A 23,948-nucleotide genomic window follows, 5' to 3' on the forward strand; every position below is an offset into this window, starting at 1 on the left:
GCTGCCCTAATTCAAGAGTAAAAATATATATTTCATGCTAGGGTCCAAGCAATAAGCTCAGAAGTAGGTCAGAGGGAGGGAAATGAGTATATGTTTATGTGTGTCATATACATACACATAGGAATAGAGAGACTATTGTGCACAGCTAGAAGAGAAATAGAATTTTTCATTAAATAATAACAGCAGCATTCCAATAACACTGACCCTGAGGTAGATTTTTTCCATTTTCTTAGAAGTAGACCAAGAAAGCATGATTATCCATCAAAATCAGAAGGGAGCATAGTCAGGCTATCTTTTGGGCACACTTACCAAAAGAGATGAGGGTAAAAGACTTGGGAAGGCCTCTCACCAAAAAAGCAGCCCCAAATCCTCCCAAACATGTTGGTTCAGCAGTCAAAGGTCTCAACCTGCAGAGCTAATTGGAAACTTTCTTGACCAAGGAACTAAAGAAAGTTCCCTTGCTTTCACAAGCCTCAGGCACTATGGGGTTGGAAGAGCAACAACCTCCAGGTCATAAAGGCAGACAAATCTTTAAAACTAGGTGTGCTGGCCAGGTGGAAAGCCAGTTCATGGATGAAAACAATGCCAGCAGTCAAATAAATAAATAAACAAATAAACAAATGAACAAAGGAACAAGGAAGGAAGGAAGGAATGAATGAATGAATAGATAGAAAAATAAATTAATAAACAAATGCAATTCTCTCTGTCAGCTCCCTAGTCATGAACTAAAAAACAGAAACTTCACAAGTAGAAGGGGATGGTGGAACTTCATCTCTTCAGTCTAGTGATCTGAATTGTGTCTTCCAAATCATGAAAAGTATATTTGGTCACAAAGTTCTCCTCCTCATTCATCTCATGCATCTTGCTCACTTCTAACTCTACACTTTTCTGCCCACCTGGAATGTCTTTTCCCCATTCCTCTAGTATTACTTAGCTATCTTTAAAGGGCCAGCTCAAGCCCTACTTCTTCAAAGATACCAATTTCTGCCCACAGTGTTGTGAGTCATGGTATAACATATTGTGACACACAATCTACAATCAGAGGTCATAGACTAGAATCTCAGCCCTGCTACTATTTCTCTGTGTAGGGAAGTCATTAAACTTCTCCGGGCCAGTTTTCTCATTAATAAAATCATAATGAATAAGATGCCTGAGATCTCTGTCATTTCTAAATCTATAAACGAATGATTCAACTATAATCTGAACTCTTGTTGGATTTACATAGTACCACACTATTTGGCACTCAATTCTCCTCTGTTACATGAGTGCAAACTGCTTGAGAATAGAGATAATGATTTAAGATGAACAATATGAAATATAGAGTAGAAAAAGAACTGGTACTAAATTTGGAGGACCTGAATTCTAATTCCTATTCAGCCATCAATTATTACCTATGTAAACTCTGGTGGAGTTATTTAATTCCATCTATGCTTTAGTTTCCTAATCTAAAAAAATAGAAATCCTATTTGTATTCACTACCTCACAGGTGTAGTATGAAGAAAGTTTTCTAAATTAAGCACCTTGAGAGCTAGGACTGTCTCACTCCTCTTTCTGCATCCCTAGTACCTAGCACAGTGCCTGGCATGTAGTAGCTGCTTAATAGATTCATGCTATGCAATATTGTCCAATAATCAACTGTGAAAGATAGCTTCTTTCAATAATACAATGATCTAGAACAATTCTGAAGGATTTATGTCAAAGAATGCTATTCACCTACAGAGAAAGAACTCTTCGAGTCAGATACAGATCAGAGCAAACTATCTTTTCTTTCATCTTAGTTTATTTATGGTTTTGTTTTGGGGTTTTGGTTTTATATGAGTATTCTCTTACAACAATGACCAATATGGAAGTGTGGTTTGCATGATAATACATGTATAACCCAGATCAAATAGTTTATCACCTGGGGGGAGGGGGAGAAGGGAGAGAGGAAAACAACTTGGATCTTATAATTTTGGAAAACATATATTGAAAATTGTTACTTCAAATAATTGGGAAAATAAAATATCTTTGAATTAAAAAATAAATTCGTGCTATACTAAGCCCTCAGGAGTACAAAAATGACAGCTATCTTTTCTTTGAATCTGTTCAGCATCACACTGGATACAAAATTAATTTTCCATAATCAATGAAATTCCTTCTTCAAAATAATTTCCTTTTATATTCTGTCTTTTACTAATGCCTTCACCTCTCTCCCCTTGTTTGTCCCCATAGCCTAAAATGTCAAAAGGCTCATTATGTAATGTGGCACTATTCTGTTCTTAGAAGGGATTAGGAGGTGGTGTTTTCTCCTAGCTCTGTCACTAAAGAGCTGCATGCAAATCACTTAACTACTCTGTGTCCAAGTCTTCTAGCAGATATAATAAGGGTAGTGAACTAGATAACTCCAAATGTCTATTCCAATTCTAAAATTCTATGGTCTGCTTCACTTTATCTCTTGAAATAGATTCTCCTTTTACCCTGGGAAGAGCCACACCCTTTGTGAAAAGCAATTCAATAAATAAAATGAGTGTCCCATCAGTAAATGTGAACTCACATGAATCAGTTCAAGAGCTGAAATTTTGGGGAGTGAACTACATATGACATCACAATGAAAACATGAGAGAAATCAAAAGGTACTGATAAAAGTCAAAGAGGAAAAGAAATGAATAATTAATATGCGAAACTAACTTAGTTAAGTCAGGATTTAAAAGGCTTAGATTTCTTTAAAGCCAGGCTTCTGGTATTCCTCAATAATGACTAAAAAAAGGGTTCTTAAAATTCATATTTTCATAATGATTGTAAAAGGTCTTACAAGATTACCAAACAGTTACCGTCATCTAAGACAAGAGCTGTATTCATCTGTATATCCCTCAGCATGTAGACCAAAGCACTGCACACAATATCTCCTGAAATTTCTGTGGAATTCAGTTGGTTGAGTTCTTCCTCATGTGTGCAAAGGTCACTCATTGGGCAACCTTAAAGATCTGGAACATGGCCAAGCATTCAGACTAAATTTCACAAAGTTAAATTTAATTTGGCTTATTAAGCAACTGCTATATGATGGGAACTGTGCTAGTCAACAGGAATTCAAAAACAAACAAACAAACAAACAAACAAAAACAGTCCCAGCCCTCAAGGAGCTTTCATTTTAAGGTATGGGAACAAACACAGGGAGAGAGTAAAACAATATGTACACAGTTAAGTAAATACAAATTACCTAGAAAGTTAAGTCCAAAGAAATGTCTTGAAGAAAAGAAGCAGTAACAAATGATACTTAATTAAGCTGGAGCTTAAAAATACTAGGAGCTTTAGGACACTAAAGACTAGAGGTCTGAAGAAAAAGACAGAGGGAGATAGACAAAGAGTCAGAGAACCATAGGGTAGTGCCTTATAAGATACTCAAGGTTATAGGTCAGGGCAAGAATGATTAAAAGCAAAGGAGACTGAGAGGGAATATTCAGACAGATAAGAGGAGTACCAATAGAAAGAAGTGTTATGAAAACTGAAGAAGGAGTAGTAAGGAAGTATTTGGGGGAGGGAATGGTAAATATTGTCAAATGTTACAGAGAGCAAGAAGGATGAAGACTAAAAAATAATAGTCATTGAATTTAGTAATTAGGATACCTTAACCTATCATGGGGACAATGATTTTAGGTGATGTGGGGTTGACTGGCAATGAAGGAAGGGCTGTCATTTTCTCAGCCAGGATATAAAAGTCCTAGAGCAGTTGTTGACCTAGATACAAAGAAATTAAACGAGATTGTCTAAGATTGCATAACTAGTAGACATCAGGGGAATGATTTGAATTTGGGATTTTATAACTCCAAGCCCAACACTATCGATCCTGCCATATCCTCTATAGTGTCTATTGGACAGTAAAATAAATGGATTTGATCATGATTATCCATGAGTCACCCAGAAAAGGTATTAGCAGAACTCTGAATGCTTCTCAGAACAAGGTACTTAAAGATCTGGATTTGGTGCCTTGGAAAAAGACTTCATTTCTCTTCAAGTCAGTTTCTTCCACTATGCAATGAATTTAATAATATCTGTGCTGCCAATTTTCATAAGACATTTTACAAATGGTACCCTCGTTTGGTCAGGCAGCTTGGTGGCACAGTGGATAGAATGCTGAGCCTGAGACTCATCTTCCTGAGTTCAAATTTGTCCTCAGATATTTCCTGGCTATGTGATCCTGGACAAGTCACCTATTTGTCTTTATTTCCTCATCTGTTAAATGAGCGGGAGAAGGAAATGACAAGCCACTCCAGTATCTTTGCCAAGAAAATTTCAAATGGGGTCATGAAGAGTCAGACATAAAAAAAAAAAAAAATGAAACATAAAACAGCACCACCATTATTTTTAAGCTTGAAGATGAAGAGGACTAAACTGTAGAAGCCCTCCATCTAGCATTATTTTGCATACAGTGAACACTTAATCAGTGTTTTATGAATCAATGAATGAATATTGAGACAGGGTTAATGAATTGACAGGGATTGAACTTGATTATCTCTACAATCTCTTCCATACCACTGAAACAACAGTTATGAGACTCTTAAGGGTTCAATTTTTTTAAAAGAGGAGTGCCTCCTATTTTAGAAAGATAGTCAAGGGGGAAAAATCTTTTTTGTCATTTTAAGGTATGAGCTTCAATTTTCTGTGAAATTCATTTAAGTCACACACTCCATTCAACAGTGTTACCAAACAAATGGAACATTGCTGTATTTACATTTGGGGAATAAACCTGTCATGATTTTCCACCAGAAAATCATTCCCTAAGATTTTACCAATCAGCTATTACTAAGAGAAAATAGTGAAGATATTCAATAATTAGCATCAGATGTCCCAGAATTTACAGTGGACTGAGAACTAGAGAGGCAAAAAACTAGTTCCCATACCACCTAAGGTAAGAGATACTAAGTCGGACCTTAATAAAAAAGAAGTCTTCAGTGGAAGAAGCTAAGCTACTCATCACTTAGCTTCCACTGAACTTCACAGCCAGTCAAAGGAAATCAAGCTGTGAGAAAGAAATCTTTGTACTAAACTGAATATGCTGAGTCCATAGGGGAGGCTCACCGCTGTCTCTGGTGTGCAAATATACTAGGTAGGCAGTGCGTACAGAGTAGAGAATTGAGAGTCAGTGGTTTCATAAGGAGCAGAAAGGAGTGAAGCAAAAAAAAAAAAAAAGATGAGGGTAGGTACTGATGGCACTGAACAGCTAAAGGGACACATCTGATATCCTAGTCACATTCTCCATAATTTGCAGCACTTTAATAAGCAGGAGTATCCCAAGAATGGCAAATGGGAAAACAACTATGAAATCATTAGACCATCCAAGAACAATTCATTAGATGCCATGCACAGCAGTGCCAAGTTATTAGCAGTAATGCCTCTTGATAAGACATGACATCTATTTATATACCAAGGCTATTGTATTTAATTCAGTACTTATCAGTTTGCCTTTCTGTTACAAGAGGGGTCAGACTTGGCATGATAGTAGAGGTCCACTTCAAAACCCCACAGTTAGCCTATATTCAGTGAGTCAGGTATGAAGAAGTATACTAAAAGTGGAGAGAAAAATCTCTTTCCTTTGTCTCTTGGGGGTGCAGAATCAGGAGGGAAGAAATGGGGCAAGACTAGGTGTAAATATAGCCTAGGCAATCTTTTCCTTAGATCCTAATTATTCTGAAAAATAGACTTAAATATACTTCCTCTATCCATTTCTATGCTCCACAATTCTCCAAATCCTTACAACTCCCACCTCCAATTCTTAATAACTAATCTGCAGTCATTTCTTACTCAACCCATGAAGTTTCATGTTTCTGCTTGCCTAAGAGCAACTGTTTGAGGTGAACTGGAAGAAAAAGATGTTTGGTTATTATTTTTGTGTTTGAAATTCTAACTCCTACAATCTTAATTCTGAGCGGGTATAAACTATTCCATAGTAGTAGTTTTGCTTTTCTCTTCTATCCTGTGCACTAGAAAGAGCATTGACTGAGTCTCAGGAGCAAAATTATTATTATTATTATTTTTATTATTATAACCATTAGTACTTAGCATTTAAAGTTTTATTAAGAGCTCTATAAACGTTACCTCAATTTAAGCTCACAAGGCCCCTAAGAGGTAGGTACATAATATTATCCCCATTTATAAATAGGAAACTAAGGCAGAGAGAGAGCAGTTAAGAGACTTGAGAAGCTACTTAGGTGGGACCTGAACTCCCGCCTTCCTCACTCCAGGTCTAGTGTTCTATCCACTCTAGCCCTAACTCTACTACCAATTCATATTTTGGACAACTCAAGCTCTCTGGACTTAACTTAGTTTGCTCCTTTACCAATGAAGAGAATTGATCATTTCACTTCCCGCAGGAAGGAAGTCTATCTGGATCCCTTTAGTTCCCAATCTTCCATTTCTTAAAATTACTTTGTATGTATTTTGTATTTCGTTATATGCATATGTACATATTATCTATCTCCTTCTCAACCCAGAGAGAATATAAACTTCATCAAGACAATTGTTTTGCCTTGGTGTTGGGCATAGTACTTATAACATAGTAAGAGATTAATACATGTTTGAATGAGGGAATAAATTACACACAGATATTTTTGATTTTGCTATTCATAGTACCTTGCACATATTAGGAAATTACTAAATATTTACTGAATAAATGAATAATCTTCTAGGTATTAGGGCTTCTGAACTCAAAGTGAGTTTATGATTATATTTTCTCTCTTCAAAAATCCAAAAGTCTTGATTGGATAGATGGAAAAAAAATAAGAAAAAAAATTTATCAGGGTTGCAAAGAAAGGAAGGATTATTCTGGTTCTTCCACTCTTCTCCCTCCCCCATCTCAATCCATGCTTAAAAGGATTGTTGTTTGTTTGCTTTTTCATTCACAGAATGAATGAAAGCAAGGTATGTTCAAAAATGTACAAATTAAATAGGTATCACTACTCACCATGAGGTAATCATTGCATTCCTACACAACTTCTAGGGTAGTCCAAGGAGTTGAGTGCCATTCAATTCTCCACTCTATCTTGGTTGCCAATCAGCTTTCCACTTTTAGCTGTACTTGGTCATTAGCCAATAAACTCAACAGACTAGCAACCTTAGCAAAGGCTCTTCTTAGCAACAGTGGCAACAGGAGCCCAGGAAATGGCTAACAAACTATAAAGTGCCTCTGACTCACCCCTTCTGACATGCGTAAGAACTGAATGATAATTTCTCTTTACCAATTAAGTTCCATGCACTGCAAGAACACCAATAGCTAAATATAGCACTTTCTTCACAATTTTCTGTGGGCCTAGATAATGCTAACTTCATTTAAAGAAAAAAGGAGAGAGAAGAAAATGATTTGCTATCTAGATTCTAAAATATATTTCAAGTGGAAAAGGAAACACATACTGGATAGAGACTCAAGAGACTAAGATTCTAGAATCATGTCTATGATTCAATGTCTGTCATCATTTGATTTCTGGAATTGTTTTTCCTTTCTTCCTTCCATAAACCTCCCTCTTTCTTTCTTCCCCAAACCTCCCTCCTCTCCTCTCCCAATAAGAAAAAAACACATAAAAGATAAAACAATGCTACCATCCTAAGTAACAAAGGATATGGTGGCCTAGGGGGAAAAAAGGAAGAGCAAAAAATGATAAAGGAAAAACTGCCTGGTCCACTTTACCTGGGTAGCAAAGTGGTGCAGTGAATAGAGTGCCAGGCTTGGAGTCAAGAAGACTCATCTTGAGTTCAAATTTGGCTTTGGACATTTACTAGCTGTGTGACCTAGGGGCAAAGCACTTAATCCCATTTGCCTTATTTCCCTTATCTATAAAATGAGTTGAAGAAGGAAATGGCAAACTTCTCCAGTATCTTTCCCAAGAAAACCTCAAATGGTCATGAGGATTCAAATATGACTGAAAAACTTACCTGGTCACTCCCAGGTAAGCAAAGGATATTGAAACACCACCATTCATTCTTGGAAAGTTCTCAGTTCCCCTTCCCCTCCTCCCCATGCTCTTCTCTAAGTAATTACTAACTATATTAGGCAGTCCAATACTATGAGTAACTCTTGGCTGGTTTGGCTTCCTAGGATAACCATTTGTTGTTATTGTTTTTTGCCCCAGAATGTTGTGCTACTACACAGGAATTCAGGCCTGAGGGGAGAAATTCCTCTTCAAAGTCAGAAGAAGATTACACTGTGTGTGGTATTCAGATCGTGCTCTGAACATCATTTGGAAAGAGAAAAGCAGGTAGGAGGACAATGGTTTTTCTAACACCAAAAAATATCAAAAGAATATATCTATTAGGTGAGTGTGTGAGAGCATGTGCGTGTGCGTGTGTGCGTGTGTGCGTGTGTGTGTGTGTGTGTGTGTGTGTGTGTGTGTGTGTAGGGAGAAGAGACAGACATGGACTAGTCCAGAAGGCTATAAACACATGACATTGAGAATATACTCATATCAAGTTGAGAAATGAAAGGTAAAAGACAATGGGGTTAAACTACCAGAAGTCACAGAGGACAAAGAGAAAGTTACATGTCCCAGTACCCACTGACAGTAAGCTTTATGGACCTAACCAGCTCTACTCATCTTGACCATGACAAAAATACTCCTATGAAGGGCAGTGCAGCAGGGGAGAGACTTTCCCAGGGAACATCTCAATTGCAGTCCCAATTCCATTTCTAATCCAGAGAACAGAAACTTTTAACCTCAGCTTCTAGATCCTGCTGCTCTTCTCAGCAGGAGGAATAACTTTGAAGCAACTTTATAGAAGCTTATAGCAAATGCATAGATCTGTGCCCAAACTTTGTTAGTGCTTCCCTTACTCCCCCATCTCAGTCTGTCTATTTCTCCCTCTCTGGTTTCTGTTTTCTATTTGTCTGTCTGTCCCTCTTTTTCATACACACATACCTCTTACTCCTCTTATATCTTCCCCACCTAAATTTACCTTATAACAAGCCAAGGCACTCTCACATCCTAAAGATCTCTCAGAAGTGACCTTGCAGACAATGCCATCATTTTACAGAGAAGAAAACAAGGCGCAAAAAAATTTTAAAAATTAGTGGGAAAGCCAGGATAAACCCAAGTTTCAAGGAAAATCAAAGAACCTCTGGCTGGTGATGATAGTAGAGAGAGAGAGGGGATCTTTTACTGTATTTGGGGATTTTTATTCATTAGTTTATGACAATGATGGCAAACCTATGGCAAGGGTGTTGAAGATGGCATGCTGAGTGCTTTCTGTGGGCACTTGCTGCCTCCCACCCCCAGAGTTCATTATTAGAAAGGCAGAGGGGCTCAGGTGGAGCTGCTCCCCTCCCTCTCTCCACTGCCCCTCTGCCCAGCAGCCCAATGGGACCATTCCCCTCCCCCTCTCTACACTCAAGCTGAGGACATTCCTCACTTCACCAGCCCCTCTGTCCAGCAGACCCAATGGGAGTACTTCCTCTCTTCCCTGTGTGGGATAAGGGAGAGGGGCACACAGCACTTGGTGGGGTGGGGTGGAGCACAGCACACCATCTCTAAAAGCTTTGCTATCATAGGCCTATGAGGACACCTACACTTTTCCAAGTGGGAAGAGGCAGTAGCCCATTTCCTTAGTAGCTTGCTCCTATATCTCAGTCTCACAATAATTTGCCTGACTTTCTTCCCACCTTGAGTTAAAATCCTCATTGCTACTAACCAACTCCATCATCTTGACCTTCATCTTTATTTAAAGACAATTTTTTTTGTGATAATGGAAAAAAGAAAGGCAGAATCCCAGAAAACTGATATGTACCAGTTAGTCTCACCTCCTGCAAACAAGTCCCTATGCTGTATTGTTAAACCCTGGCACCACACACTGCTTATCAGGGAAAAGGCCACCCAAATGTATGTGCCTGGAATTTACTCTGAAGCAACCCATGAGCCAAACTTCCTATTTTTTGCTCATGTAATTCTAATTGATTAGGGTGGCAAAGCCCTGGCCTAGGTATTGAAGGATTATGAGAGTGACTATTAGTTAACTGAAGGCCTGATTATTATGATCTCATAGAATTTCTTGTCCTCTGTTCTATACACCATCCATCGCCCCTCACCTAGAATACTCTCTCACCAACTTCATCTTTTCATCTAGTTAAATCCCATTCATACTTTGAGGTCCAGATCAAGCACTACTCATATTTTGAAACCTTCCCTGACCACTGAAGCACATGATGACCTTTTAACAATTCCTGTAGCATTCAGTTTGCATCATACATATTATCCAAGGTAGGCTATCCTCCAAGCATTTTATGTGTTATACTAGTTTCAGCTAGGTATGACTCAATCATATGAAACTTAAAATCACATTCTCAAGTGTCTCTAGTCTCCAATGGTATATAAAAATTTGCAGTGGTAAAGAATAATACTTTGTTCAAGAAAAGGTTGAGAACTACTGTACTAGAATACACACTGTCTCTTATTATCTTCTAATTCTTAAATAAATGCAACTATCATTTCCCCAAACACTGAGCAGGCAATATATCTTATACTTCTTAAAATGAGCATTCAAAGTTCCTAGGAAGGAACTATCAATTAAAGTAAGGGGAGGAGGAAGAGGATCCAATCCAGCCTATCCTGGGCAAAAAAGATCAAGGAAAAGACTGCTGTGCTGCTTGACCTTGAACAAGTCAGTGATTTAATCTCATTGGGCCTCATCCATAAAATGAAGGGGCCAGACAAGATGATGTCCAAGGCTTTTCCCAGCTCTGATACTTTGTGATTCAGTAATTCTGGAGTGAATATAAGTGTTTTTCTAACAGCAAGATAAAGGACCCCAGGTCTCTCCCTTCCTACAGCATCACCACTAAAAGCACAGGAATGTAATTTCAGCATCCAGTACCAAGGTGCTGGCAAAGTCTGAGAATATGTCACAGTGGGGATTTGTTTCAAGGAAAAGACTAACTAGGTAAGATGACATCGTTCTCAGTTCTGTGCTGTTCGTTGGCTCTGGGATTTCTCTGACTTCCAAAGCAGAAAAACATGCTTAGATTAGACTCTTATCAGTAGGAATCTGTGTGGAAAAGTACTTTCTGAATAAAAGCAACCTAGGGCAGGCATGTTGAAGTTGGTCCCACTAACTGTCAGGAATGTGGGGAGGAGCTGATTTATTCTACATACAGGTTAGGACAGACTTAGTCTAGGTAAAAATCAGTGTCAATTCTGCCTCACACCCTACCTTTTAAAGAACTAAGATGCAGAGTCCCTGAAAATAAAATTAGATACATCTAATATCTAAACCCTAATTCCCAATGAATTTATAAAATTAATGACTTTGAAGAGGAGGGAAGTGGTACTCAAGTACAACTGACTTAGCTAGACCAGTTACTCATGAATGATCCTCTCTGTTTCCTGAGAAGATGACCAAATAGATTCCCTTCTCCATTCTTCAGGGGCAGCCTGGCAGAATGGGAAGAGCCCTGGACCCAATCTCAGGAGGCCTGGGATTTATATCTTAGCTCTGAACAATTCTAGCTCTACTGACTATCAACAAGTTCAAATCTGACCCTGAGCACTTCCTAGCCATGTGGCCTCAAGGAAGGCACTTAATTTCTGTCTGCCTCAGTTTCCTCAACTATAAAATGAGGAAAATAACAGTTATTATCTCTCAGAGTTGTTGTGAGGATCTAACAATATTTGTAAAGCATGTATCACAAAAGAGCAGTATTCCTAAATTATGTTTTGTTTCATTGTGTTTTAAACAATCATTTATGAAGAGCTTTCTAGTACACGAAGTTAGGGATTGGACCCATGGTTTTATTGAACCAAAGAGCTTTCCAACAAAGGTCAGTCAGTATCTTCTCTATTAGAACAGAGGTCCTTAATCTGGAGTCCACGAACTTGTTTTTTAAAAAGATTTTGATAATTTCATTTTAATAGAGGTAACCTTTGTAATCCTATATACTTTATTTCATGGTTTTTAAATATTGTTCTGAGAAGGGATTCATAGGCTTTACCAGATGGTCAAAAGGCTCAATGGTACAAAAGAATGTTAAGAACCCTTGAATATAAAACTCTGAGAAGTTAAATAACTTGCCCAGAGTCACAGAAGTAAGTACATGTCAAAGGTGGAACTTGAACCTATGTCTTCTTGGTTTTGAGATTGGCCATCTAGCCATAGTCTCTGCCTCATAGAGATTTCATTCTACCATGTTCTGTGAAACCTTGGTGATCTGCAGAATACAAACAAATCAGTAAAGATGAAATCTCTAATTTCTTCTATGGTAGCAATATTTCCCTGCTAAAATATTAAATATGAAATTATGTATCTAATATAGTTCTTCTGTCACAATATTTTTTGATTGTGGAAATTAATGTTTTCCTTTCATTTTGTTCTACACTTTCTCAAATTTTCCTTTAGCTGGGCAGTATCCTATCCTTTCTGACTATACCCTTCTACTCCCAAACCAGTATTTATAGGTATCCTTACCAGATTTTAAATCCAAAATATACTGTGGCTAACATTTTAGAAAAAGCTGCATTGAGAGGCATCCACATTACAAAAAGTTGATTCACTTTGCAGAAGAATCTTTTGCATAGTTCCTTTGAACAATAAGCTCCATAAAAGCATTTAAAATGGTATTTGATCTGTAAACATCATGAAACCCTAGAGCTCTCTTGGAGCACATCCATGACATAATGCAAAAGACAACTTTTCTAAAATTTTCTACCGCGACAGCCCTTATGGTCTTTTGCCTTGTGTTGTGGCTTTGTCATGTTCTCTCTTACAAATGGCTTCATTTCAGTGGCAGGGAAAGCAACCCCGGTATTTGTAAAATCTGAAAGCACTTCAGGTTGACAGGTGCTCTATAAATGAAATATCCTTCCAATTACTGCTACTGTACTATGCTGAATTAAACTGTATCCCTATAACTAAGGAAACAAGCCAGTCTGTGCATCAGCTGCTTTCCTTATCCCGCCTCTATTCATAGCCGTCGCCTCATAAATAAAATCATTTCTAAAGAGAGAAATCTAAATTACCTTCAAAAGCAATATTATCCTTTGTACGTTACTACACACATCAGAATTAAATTGACAGGGCTTTGAAGTCTGTAAACTGATTCTTAGGTAGTTGTTCCAAGTGCTAACTCCGCCTGCTACCCAGAACATCTTTTTATTTGATGTCCTAGCAGGAAGCACATCTGAAGGAGGTTAGGAAACTTAAAGCTATTGACAGGGTGACAAGAGTGTCTTATAATGACAGCCGATTGAACTGATCCCATTTCAATGACAAACTCAATTGCCTCAGTAAATCTAATGAAAGTCAATACTGTCACTCCCTCCCTAGGTTCTGCCCTGTTCTTGCAACCCTCCTGGACAGTGAACTACTTACCCAACAGGATATAGGTGAGATTCATTCTTTCATCAAGGGCAGAATTGGAAGTAATTTAAGAAGTACTAGTTGAGAGCCCCCTCATTTCACAGATGAGGAAACTGAGATAGAGAAACCCCTTGCCCTATATTCCACAGATAATTAAGTAACAGAGCTGAGCTTCAGACATGAATAATATGACTCAGTACACTTTCTACCAAATGCCTCCTTGCAATAGCTACTCAGATGAGGCTGGCCAAAGGTTTTCTCATTGCCAACAACATCTGTTCATTGCCAAATGGAGCTACTGTTTTCTTAGGTAGAGCTTCAAACACTCTCCTCCCCTTCAGTCCCTTATGTGGGTTCTGCCCTGTTGTTTTCTTTCCAATGTTCTTTACCACAAAGGTCCATTTGTCCAAGGTGACGGAGGTCCACAGGTGGCTTATCTGCCTCTTGTGCTTAGGCCAATGGACTTCTCTTTGTGACAACACAGCAGCAAATAAACAAGTACTGACATGATAAGCAGGTGGTCAGTAAGTAGTATTAAGTTGCAAAAGAAATTTAAAAATCACGAAAATTAATATTAGGTGTATGGCTCTTATGTTACATACAGCTCTGTTCCAAATTCTGACAAATCTCTACTTTAGCCAGAAAGTAGATCTAATATGTATGTATTATTTAATTATGTACTGTATAATAATATATATGCATTACATAATAATGTAAAAAAGGACAACTAGTAGATGTCATCTTCTGCACCAGAGATTGGTCTTAGAGTAGGAAGAAGAGGAGGGAGAGTAGAAAGAGAAAAAAAGAGGAAGAAAAGCAGGAGAAGGAGAAAGAAGAGTCACCAAGACATTGGTAAGGATGTTTTACAAGAGATGGGGAAGAGGCTTCGAGATTAAAAAAGAAAAGAAAAACCTTCCAGTAGTTGTAGGAGTAAACCTGCTCTTTTTCTAGATCTACTTCTACTTATAGGATATCTACTCCTTTGTAATCTGGTTTTTATCTCTGGTACTCTAATGCTGTCTCAAAAATCACAATTAATGTCCTAATCACTCAAACCAAAGGCTTTAAAAAAAAAAGTTTTCCACTTGCCCTCTTCATAAGATGAATCTTCTCCCTCCCACCCTTCATTTACATGACACCAGAGTCTCCTACTTCTCCTATCTTAAACCATTTCTTAGTCTCTACCAACTCCATATCTTCCTCTCAATCAGAAAAATATTGGATGTTCCTCATGGCTTTACCGCTCTTTATATCATGTCTTCTTTAGAGATATCAATTGTGCATCTTTAAGTATCAACTCAATGTTGTTTATTCCCTAATCATTAGGTCGCTTTCTAACCTTTGCCTATATCAATCCCATATTTTCAATTTCTTTATGAATATGAACTAGTGTTCTACTGGCATTCAATATATCTAAAAAACTAAATATGTCTAAAAGTGCATTTTTTTTACCTTGTACCTCAGACACTGACCTCATACACTATATTTTCTTTCTGTATTGATAGAACCATCATCCTACCAAATACCTAAACTCATCACCTCAGCATTCTCTTTAACTGTTCCTTCTTCATCAGACCCATCCAACCAAATACCAATCCACTGAGCCATCTATCTGCCCCCTAAATGCTCTCTTTAAGAGATATGACTGGGGCAGTCAGATGACTCAGTGTATTCACAGTCAGAGCCAGGATCAGAGATTGGAAGTCTTGAGTTCAAGTGTGGCCTCAGGCATTTCCTACCTATGACCAGACAAGTTATTTAAACCCCAAAGGCCTAGCCCTTATCACTCTTCTGTGTTGGACCCAAACATAATATTAATTCTAACATGGAAGGTAATGTTTTGTTGTTTTTTTAAGAGATAGGACTTTTACATATTTTTGGAACAAAATCCATTATTGAAAAACTCAGCAAAAGATTGAAATGAAACACATATATATGGCATAAAATACTCAACTGACAGAATGAATTAAATGTAGGAAAACAGCTCAATCTAATTTCATCAGATCACAGTCATGACTTCTAAGTCAGTCAAATACCAAACACCAACAAAGCACATATTGATGACCATTGCTTTCATCAAAATAAATGAAATCATGGATAAATGAAATTATTAATTATTTAATTAACTAAATTTTATTACTTAATGAAAAAGTGAAATAAATGAAATCATTGCTTCTCCACCAGTAATTCACATGCCACTCTATAGATGGGGTACAAAGTGAAGCAAGGGGAGGGGTTACAGAGCATAAAGAGCAGTTATTGTTAGCATTCTACCCTGTTGACTGTCTTGTTCTATCATATTCTGCTCTATAATTATGTCTTTCCTATCAGGATGGGGAGAAACCATTGTAGAATTCTTTCTGGGATGAGTTAGATTCTCTTTTCACAGGATTAGAAAAGCCCCCAAAAAAAAGAAAAAGAAAAAGAAAAAGCCACAGGATAAAAGTTTAGTCAGCCAATATCTAGTATTTCTAGTACAGTCCATAAAAGCCTGTAGTTAATTATACTTACACACACACACACACACACACACACACACACACACAAACACACATGATAAAATTATTTTAGAATTATATAAAGCTTTGTTGTCCCAACTATACTGTCAAGGATTTAAAAGCAAGAATCCCATCTTTTTCTCTGTATTTTCTACACAATTTACCAGGATATTGGCCATATCATAAGCATTCAATAAATAATTCTTGATAGCTTTTACTCTTAAAAAGCAACCTAAATCCATTCTCCTGCCTGCAGACGCTACTCTAGGCATGGGAAAGTTGGGTTCCTTCTGAAATTGCGTGACAAAAACAACACATACCTAAGTTTGGTGACTTCTATAGAGTCATGAGCCTATAGTTCCTAACAAAAGTATAAGGGTTTTTGACTTTTCTAGGACTTTTGACCCAGTTTCCTTTCTTTTTGTTCTTCTCATTTGTCTTTCTGTCCTCTTTGGGTTAGATAAATATTTTAAAAATAAATAAAGTTTGGTGTTCTTTGTTTCTCCCTTAACTGCAGCTACTAGAATCAAAACATTAAAAAGTTGTGTTTTTTTTTATTTTCCCCCCACTGGTTTGGTTTAATGCCTACCCCCACCCAAAAGAGTATAGTTAGCCAACTAGTATCTATTATTTTAATTTGAAATTTTTTATCTTTTAAATTCCAAAAAACACCAGGAAACTCTTTTCAGGATGTGAAAGCTTAGGTCTTAATTTTCTTTTTTCCTCCCACAAGTAAAAGAAAGGAAGGGAAAACACCTCTATTTTTCACTCATTTAACAACCATTTAGCACCTACTATGTGCCAGGAACTGTGCTATGTATTGGATAAATGGTGTTTCCACTTTCTTTCCTCTATTAGTTTTCTAATACACCTTCTCTCTACATTTTCATTTCTTGGGTAAAATAATTGACAATGAATTTATATTTTGTTTCCTATGTAGATGATACCATTCAGATGGCAGAAAGTGAAGAAAAAGTAAGAAGCTTCTTGAGGAAGGTAAAAGAATAAAGTGTAAGTATAATTACTTATAAGAGTAAGAGCTGGTGTGAAGGTTAACATTAAAAAAAAAACCAAACCCTAAGATCTTGGCTACTAGTCCCATCATTTCCTGGCAAATAGAGGAAGAAGAAATGGAAGCAGTGTCAGATTTTATATTCTTGGGCTCAAAGATCACCATAGATGACAACTGCAGCCACAAAATTAAAAGACAGTTACTCCTTGTGAGGAAAGCTATGATAAATCTGGGCAGCATACTAAAAAGCAGAGATATTACCTTGCTGACAAAAGTCTGTATACTCAAAGCTATGGTTTTTGCAGTAGCAATGTATGGCTGTGAGAGTTGGATTATAAAGAAAGCTGAGTACCGCAAAATCAACACTTTTGAATTTATGGTGCTGGAGAAGACTTTTGAGAGTTACTTGGACAGCAAGGAGATCAAATCAGTCAATACTTGAAGAAATTAATTCAGACTATTCACTGGAATGTCAAATATTGAAGCTGAAGTTTAAAAAATTGGCCACATAATGAGAAAACGGCACTCGATAGAAAAGATTCTGATGTTGGCAAAGATTGAAGGCAAAGGGAGAAAGGGACAGCAGAGAATGAAATGGACAGAGAGTTTCATGGAAGCAACACACAGCACTCAACAACCTAACAACAACAACAATTCCCTATAAAACTGTATATTTTGTAGATAATACAATAAAGTATACATATAGACTAGGTTTAGTTATCAATATTCCAACAAGTGTATCTTTATGACCTATTTAGAAGAGAGTCCAATTTCAATCAAGAAACTACTTTCCACTTTATTATGATCAATATTAATAGTTATTGTCCCCACATTGAACTTTAGGGCTGCAGGAGGCTTTCAAGAACATCTATTCCCACTCTCTTATTTTCCAGAAATTAGGAAACTGAAATTTGCATAGGTTAACTACCTAGCCTCAGGTCACTCAAGTACTTGATTCAAAAGGTAGTTGAAGGGTATTTCTTAACGGGATGAGGGTCAATCACTTCTGTTTTTAGTCTTAATGGTAGAGTTTACAAGCTAGCTATATGAAATGCTCATCTTTTAGGGTACCTAACAGAGACATCTCTTTCTCTCCTACTGGTCCTCACCCTGAGCACAGTGCCCAAGGTAATATAACTTATTCTGTGTACTCTAAAGATAGTTCTGAATATAGGTAAGTCATTATATTCTGGAATCAAAACTTTCTTTGTCGATCATTTTTTTTCAGGGTCAGCAAAACTCCCAAAGAGTCTTTGCCAATAAAGAGCTATATATTTTTCAATGAGTGATATAAACTTTCTGGGTAAAAGTTTCCTCATCTGTAAAATGAATGAGTCTAGCATTTAAAAATTGTAAGATGCAATAATCTTCTCTTTTGCTTCTGGCAACAAATCTATTAAAGAATTAATTATAAAAATAAATGTCTTCCTATCACATGGTTTAGTTCATGTAGTTTACTTCTAGTAAATTTTAATAAAGTGAAAGTCAGGAAGGAATAGCAAAATAATAAAATTCAGATTAGCAGGGACCTCAGTACCTGTCTATCCAACACATACTCAAAAATATATACGACAAACATATGTAATATATGTGACAAATAGACTTTCTGTCTCTTTGAAGACTTCCAGTGATGGCAGTGCCCCCCATCTCTGCCTCTAAAGGCAGTCCATTACATTTTGAATAGCTCGAATATTTAGAATGTCTTTCCTGGCATCGTCTAAATTTGTATCTTTGCAGCGTCCATCTACTTTTCTTCATTCTACTCTCTGGGAAAATAGAACCAGTCTAATCTCTTTTCTACATGACTGCCCTTCCAGGATAAATATTACCAGTTCCCTCAACTGAACTTTATATGGCATGGTTGTGAGGCCTTTCACCATTCTGGTGAACTACAAATGTTCTCCAGCTCATCAATGTCCCCTCTAAATAGTAAAGGTTAGAACCAAATTAAGTCCTGTTCAATCTCTTATCTATTTTGAATTCCACTGAAAGGGATGACATGCATAATGGTCACTAAAGCCTAAAGAAATCCAGGACTAGCTGGATCACTAGAACATCAACATGTCTTATATATATATCCCAACATATTTCTTCAATTAATCTGTCATCAACAATGACTTCTCTGATTCCCCTCAAGCCTAAAACCGAAGATGGGAAGCTGGAGGAGTGTTTTGTTTTCCTTTGATGCAGGCCCATTCAAAACCATGATCTGTGCCTTCTAGAAGGTAATGCTAAATGAATATATCATGGATACAATAAATGTGGACACACAATATCCATATGATGAATATTACAGCATTCTAGCATTGTCCTGAACTTAGTGGTAAAATTAAAAGGTTAAGCTTGATCCCAAAGAAGAGAAGATACCCTTCTTCATCCCAAACCAATCTCTCCTTTGTAGAAGTAGAAGTTACATATATCACAACTGGATGAACTCTTTGGGACTTTGTACCCTTCAGAATCCAGGGAAAAAATTCATCCTGACCAAGCAACACATTTTTAAAAATCTGATATGCAGTGTTCCATACCTATCAGTAAGCCAATAAACCTTTATTAAGTACCTACTGTATGCTGGGCACAGTGTTAAGTACTGGGGATAAGACAGATCTGTCCTTAAATCCCTCAAAACATATAAAAGAAAGGAGAAAGTTAGAATGGTAGGGGAAGGGTACTTGAGTACGGAGAGGGAAGGATGATGAAGTCATGGAGTCACCTGTATATGTAATATGTGTCCTCAGTCACAACATGGGGAATATGGAAATATGTACTGCATGAAAGGACAGGTATAAAACCTATATCACACTATTTATTACCTGGGGGGTAAGGGAAGGAGAAAATATGAATTGCAAAATGTCAGAAAACAATTGTTAAAAAGTGTTTCTACATGTAATTGGAAAAAAAATGAAATCCACAAAGAAAAAAAAAACCTAAACAGTTATTTTTAAGATGGATAATTTGGACATATTCACCAGTCACTAGAATATGGAAACAAGAAGACATACCTTGAAGTGTGAAAGTCATAGCTTTCTGGAATAAATTAAGCAAATTTCTACTTCACATAAGAGATAACATTCTTATGGACTTCAATACTTTAAGTAGTAGTTCAGGCTAAATTTTCCAAAAGATTCATGTAAATTTTCCAAAAAGATTCTTTTTTCCAAAAGATTCATGTAAATTCAGGAAATTGTTATAAAGAAAAACTAGGGAAAGAAATGTCTTTCTCTGTAATTTGTTGAGGACTTTTTGTCACCAAGAGCAGACCTACCCTTCCACAGATCAGTGTCACTGTCAAAGGTAGAACACTGAACTGGACAGATCAATGTGTTCTAATACAATGTGGAATGTACTGATAGTGTTGTAATGGTATTTATCAGGAGGTGTAACTCTGCTGCTGACAATTGTCCAGGGAGGAGGTGGGAAAGACCAAAGCCAATCAGTCACTTTCCTCTGGATTTCTCTATTTGCAAGCAGAAATGGAGTAGGTTTCAATTCAAATATATAAGAGATAAAAGATCTTTGGGACTAAAATATCACTTGACTGCATCAATTTCAGAAGAGGAAGTAAGGGAGTAATAGTGCTTTGTATATATAAACAGGAAGAAACATGGCCACATGAAGGAAAGTGAAGAATTTCAGTCTTTTTTTCTGATATAGCAGAGCAGAGATGGGAAAATGTTCCAAGAAAAAAAAATTAAAATATGAGCATGAGAAAGAGTAAGAAATTCTAAGAGAGAAAATAGTCAAAAAAAACTATATACACAGACAGACATCAAACAAAAGAGTTGTCATTGATGTTGTTGTTCAGTTGTGTCCAGCTCTTTATAATCTTGTGGACTATCGCATGCCAATGGTGTCCATGGGGTTTTCTTGGCAAAGATCCTAGAGAGGTATGCCATTCCCTTCTCCAGTAGATTAAAACAAACAGAGATTAAATGACTTGCTCAGGGTCTGGTAAGTGTCTGAGGTCAAATTTGAACTCAGGCCCACTGCTCTATCCACTGAGCCACCTAGGTGCCTCCAACAGTAGATTATTTTGATGTATAAAGCCTTCCATATTTCTAGCTCTTCCCCAAATCTCACCTGAATCCGAACTAGTGATGTTAGATGAATTACCTTATTTTCTTCACCCTTCTCTGGTACCAATCTACCTGTTCCTAAAATAGGCATTTCAAAGCTATTAAAAGTTTTGAAGAGGGGGCAGCTGGGTAGCTCAGTGGATTGAGAGTCAGGCCTAGAGATGGGAAGTCCTAGGTTCAAATCCAGCGTCAGACACTTCCCAGCTGTGTGACCCCCATTGCCTACCCTTACCACTCTTCCACCTATAAGTCAATACACAGAAGTTAAGGGTCTAAAATAAAAAAAAAAGTTTTGAAGAAGAAAGAAACATTTAAACATAATGAATTTAGATAGATTTTCCACAATCACATCTAAATTCACTGACATGACAATCTTCTACTGCTCTCCAACTTAAGTGGCTAGGTTTAGGTATAGTCAGAATAAGCTGTCCACAGCCCTGAGCATGACCGTAAGTGGGGCTCCATAAATCTTAACCAGTATAATACTTTCCCCAAAAGAAGGTTCACAGGAAAAAATGATGATAAAGTATAGGAAATGCACACAGGAGGACAGAAGCGTCACACATTCCCTGTCCCTTAAATAGTGTTGTTATTTTCCCCTCATAAAACTCCTCAAACCCTGCCTCCTCTAACCTGTCTAGCAACTTATGAAAGTCACAAAAGCTACATTGTCCAGCTGGTCTTAAGGAAGATTAAGCTGCATACAGCAACCTTGAAAGGAGAATGATCTCATTGCAAAATCAACACATCAATTCGGGGCTGGCAGGCCTGCTCTCTGTGGCTGTTCTGTGACCACCTAAATATCTTGGGGGTTCACCAGCTGAGATTCTCCCTGAATCTTCCACTCAACTGCCCAACTTGGATGTTTCTGAAATGATGGCATCACTCTTGATTGGATGAAATACTCTGAGGCTAAGTAAACAGACCCTGATAGATGATCCTTCTAGAAATTTCCACTGAGGAAGCCTAGGGTCTCATTCTAGGATCTTTTTCTGTTCTATAACCCACAAGCTAAATATGGAAACTGGCTGACAGTTCATATAGACCTCCTCTGGTCTTATTCCTGTGTTGGTTGTGAAGAGAATAAGGAACAGCCAAGAAACAGAATTGCCAAGGAGGACAAAATAATGGGATTGAAGATGCAGGTTCCAATTAGACCCTGGGTATGGTATCTTTGTTCTTGTATCATTTGTGTACCGGAAAAAAATAAACATACCGGGGATAGAGTTTTGAAGGATAGGATTTGATATGCATTGTAGTCATTTTTAATGTCATGGCTGAAATCAATTAAATGTCCCTAAGCTCCAGTAGGTGAATATTTACTACAGCTTACCCAGAATCAGTTCACTACTCTCTTTTTGTCACCATCTCTCTTTCATTTCTCTCCCTTCCTTTTCTACATTATCTTTCCAAGGGCAATCTGTTCCATTTTGAGATTAAATTGCTCTAATTGTATCTACTGTTCACTTCCAATATTGGTTCTAGTCTTACACCCTACTTCTACCAAAACTTCAACTCAGAAAGACAAGTAGAACAGAGTGAACATGACCTTTCACATGCATATACATTCCCATATAAAAGTGAAACTTATACTTTATTTTCCACCAATATTCCATGTCCAGTGGACATTCGTGATACTTGGAATGAACTTCATCCTCCATCTTGCTTTATAAAATCTTTTCTTTGTTTTGCTTAAACCCCATTTTCTACTAGAATCTTTCCTTCTTGAGTTCTTCTCAAAACAAACTTGAATTTATTCTCTATATACATATATACATGAATTGTTTTCTCCTTAAATAGAATATAAGTTCCTTGAAGGCAGGAACTCTTACATTTCTTTTCTGTCTTTGTATCCTCAGGTCCTTGCACCATAATTGGCACATAGATGGCATTCAATAAACTAATTGATTCCATTCACCCAAGGAATATGGGTGTGAACTCTTATGTTTCATTAGAAGAGTGCTGATACAAAATTGAAATGCTTAAAACAATACATGCTGTGATTTGGACAAAAGGAGAGATTGGAAAGATTGGTTATTACTCTGGCTTAAAATTAAGAGTGCTTAAGAAGTCAGACATACCATCTCCCAAAGTGGGTCCAATTTGGCAAGAGTAAAGAAGCCGGAACACCAACCGCTAAAAATCTGGACCTCCATATTGTATTCGGATTTCCTCTATTTACCTGCTTGTCAACCTATATGATAAAGGATTGAGAGGACAAGAATGGCCTATAGTCCATCTTTTTCTTTTTAACCGAATTATATTCAGAAATCTGTCATTCATCGGATTGAACACTTGAAAAATCTTTCGTAAACTTTGGTTGCTCCTGCCATAAGGGATATAATTTCATGGACTTAAATTCATTTAGGACTAGAGAGGATTTCCTTTCTAACATTATTTTACAATCCAAAAAACTGAAGCCCCAGAGAGGTGGCATGTCCATGATTTTTCCCAGAGTCCATGTTAAAGCTAAGACTAGATAGAAGCCAGATCTTCTGATTAGATATTTAATCCTTTTTCAATGACACCATACTTCCTAACCACAGGAATGGCACCATATGAATAAATACATATACAGATGGATTGGCACATTTCAGCTATGAACTTCTTTGGGGGGCATTATCTCCCAAGAACAGTAGTTTTTTGACTCCTTTATTTATTTATTTTTCTAGCTCTAGGATTAAATGGATGGGTTTCCTTGGGTATCACTGCAGGGCACAAAGGATAAGTCCAAATGGTGAAGCTTAAGTGATGAATATGGGGAATTAAAGAGGAAGAGTAAAGCTTCTTAAAAAATAGTCTTTCCAATTGCTCTGTGGCCCAGAAGCTTAAATATTTACTATAAAATTTCCTGTCCCTTGACTTTTGGAAGCCTCTAGCTCAATAGATATAGCCTCTTATCCTGACAGTCTCAGCTCACAGTGACCTCAAAGAAACCACAGTAGGAACTGATTTTTTTTAAATAAAAGAACTAATATTCAATCTCAATCTCTCTCTCTCTCTCTCTCTCTCTCTCTCTCTCTCTCTCTCTCTCTCTCTGTCTCTTATACACAT

At 37.2% G+C, this 23,948-nt stretch overlaps 1 protein-coding gene across 1 annotated transcript in view; it reads right to left on the reverse strand.

Annotated features, from left to right (window-relative positions):
- SETBP1 (SET binding protein 1) overlaps positions 1-23,948 on the reverse strand; it is a 463,228-nt gene that overhangs the window by 351,280 nt on the left and 88,000 nt on the right. Inside the window, 1 exon segment of the mRNA XM_044664936.1 lies at positions 16,754-16,789. Within this exon segment, the coding sequence (XP_044520871.1) occupies positions 16,754-16,789 (36 nt within the window).

This window comes from Gracilinanus agilis, chromosome 1 (assembly GCF_016433145.1).
Source record: "Gracilinanus agilis isolate LMUSP501 chromosome 1, AgileGrace, whole genome shotgun sequence".
NCBI classification, from domain to species: domain Eukaryota; kingdom Metazoa; phylum Chordata; class Mammalia; order Didelphimorphia; family Didelphidae; genus Gracilinanus; species Gracilinanus agilis.